The sequence below is a fragment of the Barbatula barbatula genome, assembly GCF_947034865.1.
Source record: "Barbatula barbatula genome assembly, chromosome: 16".
Classification (NCBI taxonomy): domain Eukaryota; kingdom Metazoa; phylum Chordata; class Actinopteri; order Cypriniformes; family Nemacheilidae; genus Barbatula; species Barbatula barbatula.
In genome coordinates this window covers 7,735,782-7,743,662 of record NC_136779.1, presented here as the reverse complement: position 1 = coordinate 7,743,662, position 7,881 = coordinate 7,735,782, and the positions used below count along the sequence as shown (strand labels likewise).

At 36.4% G+C, this 7,881-nt stretch overlaps 1 protein-coding gene across 1 annotated transcript; it reads left to right on the top strand.

The window, feature by feature from the left end:
* Positions 1-6,528: 6,528 nt before the first annotated feature.
* LOC306905913 (urotensin-2 receptor) lies at positions 6,529-7,734 on the top strand (the record flags this gene model as incomplete). Its single annotated transcript, XM_079476901.1, has 1 exon — positions 6,529-7,734. Exon 1 carries the CDS (start codon positions 6,655-6,657, stop codon positions 7,732-7,734), a length of 1,080 nt encoding a protein of 359 aa, XP_079333027.1. The 5' UTR covers positions 6,529-6,654.
* Between the last annotated feature and the right edge of the window lie 147 nt (positions 7,735-7,881).

The following is a 7,881-nucleotide window of genomic DNA, read 5'->3' as shown; positions in this document are numbered from 1 at the left end:
AAGATTAATAAGTAATATGACAAGAACTGGTCATCGCATTAGCTTATACCTGCATATTTTGACAGGCATCTCACAGATAAGACGAGAATGCTTTTAATACATGGTAATACAGCAGTTCTGGACGTTAGAGACGTCATCATATCAAAAGCAGTGTAAACAGATCTAAGTAACTCATTGCTGTTGATTAAAGTGTGTCAATAAATGTTGTGTATCATTTGACACTGAAAGAGCATGTATAATTCTTGAAGATGCACTAAGTGAATCGAGCGCTCCTCAAAGACTTAATTACCACAGTATGGAACCTTGCAATTTGACTGGAAGCTGGAAGCTGAAGTTTGCTTATCTAATTATGAAATGCATAGAGGGCGGTCGTTTAAGGACATCTGGATAGAATTTAATCAGAGAGATGTTTTAACTTCATTTGGTTTGGTGTCCGCTATTTCAAGTATAATTCATTAACCAACTGCAGCCCAGTTTAACCCAGCTTTAAAGGGATAGCTCACCCAAAAATGAAAAGTCTGTCATCATTTGCTCAAATTCAAAGTCTAACTTTAAAATCTGTGCTTCAATGTAAAATTCCCACATTTTAATACTATCATACATTTAATACTAATACATCAGTTAATAATACTACTTCAGAGTTTTATATTATTTATTTGATTAAAAGAGTCGTTCATGTTTATCCTTGAATCACTTAACTACTAACAAGGTTGATGTAGGATATAGAAATTATTTAGTTACACGTCATTGAACAATATTTGGAGAGAGTAATTTGTTTTCTAATAACACTATTGAATATGTCATTAGAAAACTAGTAAAGAATTGCTTTTTAAGGGTAGCTTGCCCAACACTGGATAAAGGATCCATCCTGTGTCGACCAAACAAAGACGTTTAAACAGATTTGGAAAACTAGACAGTGAGTAAGTCGTGACAGAATTTCATTTTGGGGTGAACTATCCCTTTAAATACATGGAAACCTGCTATCCTTGAAATTAAATTAAGTGAAATATTATATATGTATTCAGTTTCAAGGAACAATTTTCAAACTGTTAATGACTGTATTAAAATGTGAATACAATTTATTACTCAATTGTTTTAAATTAAGTACATTTAGTACATAAGAATGGGTGAACTCAAATTTATGTATTTTCTTTGAATTATTATTATTCTTATTTTTAATAATTTTCATAATCTAATGGGTAGATTAAATATCATAAAATTCATTACCACCCCAACCGTTTGCTTTATATTTAATTATTTGGAGTGTTTGGTAAAAATTAGGTTGTGGTTATGTCATGCAGAAGTTAATAAATATAATAATAACATTTTCAAGCGACTTTACCATTTGTTTCATTTGAGTTTCTTAAGGTAAAAGTTCTTTAAGAAACATTAAAGTTTTGTGTTCATTCAAAATTCTTGTGTTCATACAATTCGAGTTTCTTGATGTCAAAAAAGGGCAAATTGCTGAACATACATAAAAGTTCATTCAAAAGTTAAACTGATTCAATTTTAAATAAACTACACTCAAGTAGATTATAGATATATTTAGAAATATAGTGTATGTACGCCATATGGACAAAAGTATTGAGACACCACATTTTAATAAATTCTTGTAACAATTCCATCAAACTAAATATTATTGCTATAAAGTACTTATTATTTGATATTTAATAGAATAATAAAGAATTTAGTTTATATATTTTATTGCAACAGTTTTGGAATATCCTGTTCTGAAATTACTGTTTGATGGGTTTGGGTGTTGAGTGTTCAGGACTGGTTTCTACAGACCAATCAAATTCTAGCCTAAGTCAGTTTTTTTTTCACTGTGCGCAGGTTCATCAGAAGCACAATTTTCAGGTCTTACATATCATTATATGCTGTAGCATTAAGATTTGGACTCACGGTAATGACTAGTCAAACTTGTTCATTAGGGAGGGTTCCCAATACTTATAGTGTATATAAGGCTTATTATGTGACACTTATGAATAACAAAACTTTGCACTTTAACCATCTTACCTTTAGCACTCATCTTTGCGCTGTGCGCTATTACCTAATTTGAATAAAAATGCAGACAATGGAAGCTAATAAACAACAATACAATCACTTGCAGTTCTTTCATGATGCTAAATGAGCTATATAAATGCGTAAATGATAGATTTAATAGTTGAGTGATGCAAATGCTCCAGCAAAACAAGTTCAGCTTTTCTTAAGCACATCATGACAGTCGACATAGATGTAATTTGCAATATGTTTTAAAAGGAATGATGACACTGCTCTGAATATTAACTGAATGGAAAAGTAACGGACTCTTTAAAATCACTTTCAGACAATTTATTTAAGAATTGCCACTCAGCCATGTCTATTTTAATACGGCTCCTTTCAATAATTGAAAGGCTCCTTGTGGCTTTTACACTAAGTGTATATTAATGCACTTCACAGAGACACACACAGTTACGCACAAAACTCCATAATGAAGTTTCCTTTCAGAAGCAGGAAGTATGCTAAACAAATTTCAGACTTTTTTCCACATCTGTTATTAGGCTGCCAAAATAACAGTTTTTGCCTAAAGCAGTTTTGGGTGTGTGCTATAAATGGAGAATACAACAAGCACGTGGTGATTTAAAGTCAGGAACGCTTGCTGGCTTTATCACCTAGTTTAACTACAATTACTTATTATAACAAAAGTTGTGACTGATTAAAAAAATAGGGACAAAGGTTATGTATTACTGCAGTGTATTTTCTCAAGGGCGGACCTTCGGATTGTTGGCATTGCAGCAATCTTTGTATAAAGACAAAGACTAAATTTGCTACTATGAAAGATAACAGTATATTTGCATCATGATGCATTAACACGTTCTGTAGAGCAGTTTGTCCGTTTAGGGCTACTGTAGAAACAACATGGCGAATTCCATGTTAGGAGACTCAAGGTGTATGTAGAAATTCATTTTGTAAGCTCTTTATGCACCTCTGAAGACATAGTATATTATATTTCATTTCTGGCAATAGATACTTAATAGATAAAAATTACACACTGGACATGGGCTTACAGGAGAAATTTGCTACATCATTCAAGTTAACACAAAAAGTTAGCAGACAGACTTTTCAAATAAGTAGACTTTCGGTGGTTAGCCACTTCAGTATAAAGCTCAGAGAAGATTGCACTGGATCATAAAATGAAAACATCAGACTATCGAGACTTAGGTTTCCTGTATTCTTGAAAAGTTGCCTTTTTAAACACTCACAGAAAAAATCTGATCAAAGGCAGGAGCAACCTCAGTAACAAAGCCCATCATATCTCTTCTCCAGTTCCCATCCAATCCCCACCTTAATCATTATTGATTACAAAATAGGATTACAGGACAGTGGCATCAAAAAGTGAGGACTGAAATGAGATTATGAGAAGATTCCGAAAGGCAAAAGCACCAGAGGATACATGGAAATGATCGAACACAACAGCCAGGCTTAACAGAATACCAGTAGAATGAACAGCGGTCCAACAAAAGAGCTCACCTTAAACTAAATATGGTGTTCATCATGCACGGACTGCACTGAATTCTGGGAAGCTTGAAATTGAATAATTTGAGGTTTTAATGATTTCTGTGGAGACCTTGTTAGAGCACCAGCCTGTTCTCTGGATAAATACCCTGTTATAATTGATGTCACATCTGTAAAACAGACAAGTTCCTGGCATATTTATTATTTAAAATGGCAGGGAAAGAATCTCTCTCCAGATCATATCTTTAACTCGGTCAGCCTTGGTCTCTTCTTACGGTAATGATATGATCATTTTTATAATATGAAGATAAATATTATGCATTCACTACAGGCAGCTGTAGAAAGATGATATGGATCTATTCATGCACAAGGCCAACACCTAATCAAAAATCTATATCGATTCTATAGAGAAAAGACTCAGAGCAAACGTTCTTTAAGTCAGGGAATGCATTAACAGAAATGTGGTTAATATTTTCTTTACATTTCTGAGATGTTATTTATAATGTATAAAAACAGTGGATTAATGCATTAAAGCATCAAATAGCAAGGCTAGTCAATAGGAAGTTTGTGGCTTTTTTGGGTTGTTCAGTTATAACAGTGTATCTGAAATAAATGTAAAAAATTCGGTAACAGTGGTAAATGCCCATTTTTGTGAAGAGAGGTGTACAGGTGGTTACAAAGCTGAGATGAGCTGGACACGTTTGATCAATGTTAGATTCACACCATAAAGGCTAGAAATATTGCCTTGCATCACAGATTGCCTTATTTCACTCTCCCTTGAATATCTATTTTGTGACATAAAGCATAGTTACATAAGATTTAAGGACACGTGCAATATACTGTAAACCTAAAGGAATTTCACAATGCTTGTTAAGAGCAAGAACGATAAAACTTCAGTGTAGGTGGCCATTTTCACTATAAACTTGTTTTTATGAGCATGCTTATTATCAGAATAGTTTATTAGTACTTATAAAGCACATATTCTGCTTGACCATAATCTACATCCCTAATCCAACCCAATACCTATACCTAACAACTACCTTACTAACTATTAATAAGCAACAAAGAGTTTATTGTGGAAAAAGTTGTAGTTAATGGTTTGTTAATAGCGAGAATTGCCACCTATACTGAAGTGTGACTGAAAGAGCACATGTGAATTTAAGATTGTAGCATTTGTGAGGCTTGTCCCACATTATAAATGATTACTTGTGCCCTACTCGGTCTAACTTCTACAAAAGAATATAAAAAAGAAATTCAGCACCATGGACAGCTCCCCTTTAATACACCTGAGAAGAACAGGAGAAAACAAACAGGATGCCTTGTGTCATGCAATCAGTTCAAAAACATCTGAAATAGTTACAGGAAGTGTTTTAATCTGCAAAGCAATTAAACACACAAACAACTTCCCGCGCCTGTCATACCTGAATCGGCCCACCTGCCTGTTAGTTCCTTTTGGCCCCTACAGCAGCTTTCAAAAGCATAATCAGTATTCAGCTCCCACAAATGCTACAGATCCGCCTTACAAATCATGCGCTCACCCTATCAGACACTGACAGGGTTCTCAGCTCAGTGCATACAGTACTTACTGTATATAACATCATGCTGTGGTTCATACCGTGATGTCTGTCATTCCAAGAGGATCAATGACAGTCACAAACATAAAGCACATACATATTGCAGAAGATGTGCAGGGAACGTTTTAATAATGTACCGAACACCATCTTCAGAGACACTATACGATACATGTATATTTTGACACAAAATTATACTTTTTAACTGAAGTAATTGTTAAAGGGTGAGTTTAAAAACACGTCAATTGAAAACTACTCCCTCAAAAGGGTAAATGTATTCATAGATTAAAAATAGCTATATGTTTGCCAAAGTTGTACACTGTAACATATAACTGATAAATAGGGACAATCTATACCATCTATAAATCTAAGTTTAGCAGCAGCAGGAACAAAAACAAATGCAAATCACATGGGAAATAACTGATGTATCTATGCACTTTGTAAATTACATTTATTGATGATTTGGTAGAAACAAGCGACGTTACTGAGATAGAAATAAATGGAGTAACTCTAAATTGAATACAAATTATTTTCTACTTTCTTTCTAATGACGATAAATGCAGTCCCATGTTTGCTGCTTGCAATTTATTAAAAAGGAGCAAACTGAACTGAAACATTGACATCAGAAGATCGCTGGAATTTCTACATACATTTGAATTTAAAAGGGCTGTGTTTCTTTTAAGAGGAAATGGATCTCACACTTTGTAGTCTGGTTTCGTCTGGTTTTAACACAATTCAGAAAACTGAAAAGCTTTCATGTCCTACATTTCAATTATTGCAGATAGTCTATATAAAAGAATTGCCAACTTAACTTAATACTCATTCTTTGACATTATATAAATAGGCCAAATCTTTTCTTCTTTATGAAGAAGTAAAGCAGCGCTAGACATGAAGTGCAGCTTTGTGGGTTTGAAATATTACTAGAGTTCATCTAGTACATCAAAAAGCAAAACATTTCATTCGTGTAATTACAAGAACTGTTTCTTAATAATAAATAGAGAGACTCGACTAATTAAAATCTAAAACCATGAAACCACTTACAGTAAACCAGAAATGCAAGCAGTGCAGATATGATGGATTAACTAAGCCAAGGTCATGTGGTAATAAGGTTACACTCTTATGCAAACGGTCACCTTTCATTCAAATAAATAATGTATGCCAGATTTTTGGCTAAAGTGGCATAAAATGTATACCTGCATCGCCTTAAGACTAAACCTGTTCTGTCTATGCATATAACCTGCCATCATTACATAAAGTCCGAATTTATACGTCAAGTGAGTGAATAACTAGTTAACAAGTATTTTTTCGTATCTGTATTCATATTTAAATATTTGCCACGAAATGATCTGATCAGTAAAGTGCATAAAAAGGTCATCGACCCATTTATGACCGGTGTTGGGTCCCAACTTTCTCTCAAATATTTTGCAGCGAAAAGGCAAGCGCAAGAGGAGCACTGTTTGACGTCAGGAGCTGCGGACACCGGCGAGTATCCACAGACACATTTGTCAAATAACAAAACAGCGAGTCTGGAGTCTGGCGCACCTGCCATAAAGTTCCCGCGCGGGGCTCGACATTCACCGCGGGCGCAATGAATCACACCAAGTCTGATCTCAATGGTCCGTCCCGTAACAGCAACTCCGGTACCGTGGACGACCTCGTGATAACGTCGACTTTCGGGACATTGCTATCTGTGGTTTACATCGTCGGAGTTTCGGGAAACGTCTATACGCTTGTAGTCATGTGTCATTCCATACGGTTCGCGACTTCAATGTACATCTCCATCATTAACCTGGCGCTTGCGGATCTCCTTTACCTCTCCACCATCCCTTTCGTGGTGTGCACGTACTTTCTGAAGGACTGGTACTTCGGGGATGTGGGCTGCAGGATCCTGTTAAGTCTGGACCTTTTAACTATGCACGCAAGTATCTTTACGCTTACGGTCATGTGCATGGAGCGCTACTTGGCTGTGACCAAACCGCTAGATACCGTTAAGCGCTCCAAGAGCTACCGAAAAGCGATGGCGTGGGCTGTTTGGGTGTTATCTCTTGTGCTGACTCTTCCCATGATGGTCATGGTTAATCTGACTACGAAAAAATCCGCAGATGGAGTGGTGAAAAGGATGTGCGCGCCCACCTGGGCACCACAGGCGTATAAGATTTACCTAACTGTCCTGTTCTGCACGAGTATAATGGCTCCAGGACTGGTCATCGGTTACCTGTACACCAGGTTAGCCAGGACTTATTTAGAGTCACAAAAGACCTCGGCTGTTAATAAAGGCACCAAGCGCTCTCCGAAGCAGAAAGTACTGATCATGATTTTTACCATCGTGCTCGTGTTCTGGGCGTGCTTTCTTCCCTTTTGGATATGGCAACTTGTGCCCCTGTATCACAAGCCCTTTCGTCTCGCTTCGCACACGCACACGAGCATCAATTACCTCGTGGCGAGTCTGACCTACAGCAACAGCTGCATCAACCCGTTTCTGTACACGCTCCTGACCAAGAACTATCGGGAGTATCTTAAAAACCGTCACAAGAGTTTTTACAGATACACGTCGTCTTTTAAACAAAGACCACCGAGTTTGTACTCTTGGGGAAAGTCAGGGTCGTACAGCAACCAGTTCGAGTTCAACTCGGAGACGCTCGGCATGGCGCAGTTGAAGGCGCATTGATGCGGTGAAAGAGATGTGGAGGGGAAGCCTTAACCCGTTTGTAGGAAGGTAAAAGGTTGCTGAAAAATCCTTAAAACCCATAACAAACATTCTATAGATTTATAATGGGAGTTGTATTGGTTTTAAAAGATGGGAACTAATGGAAGA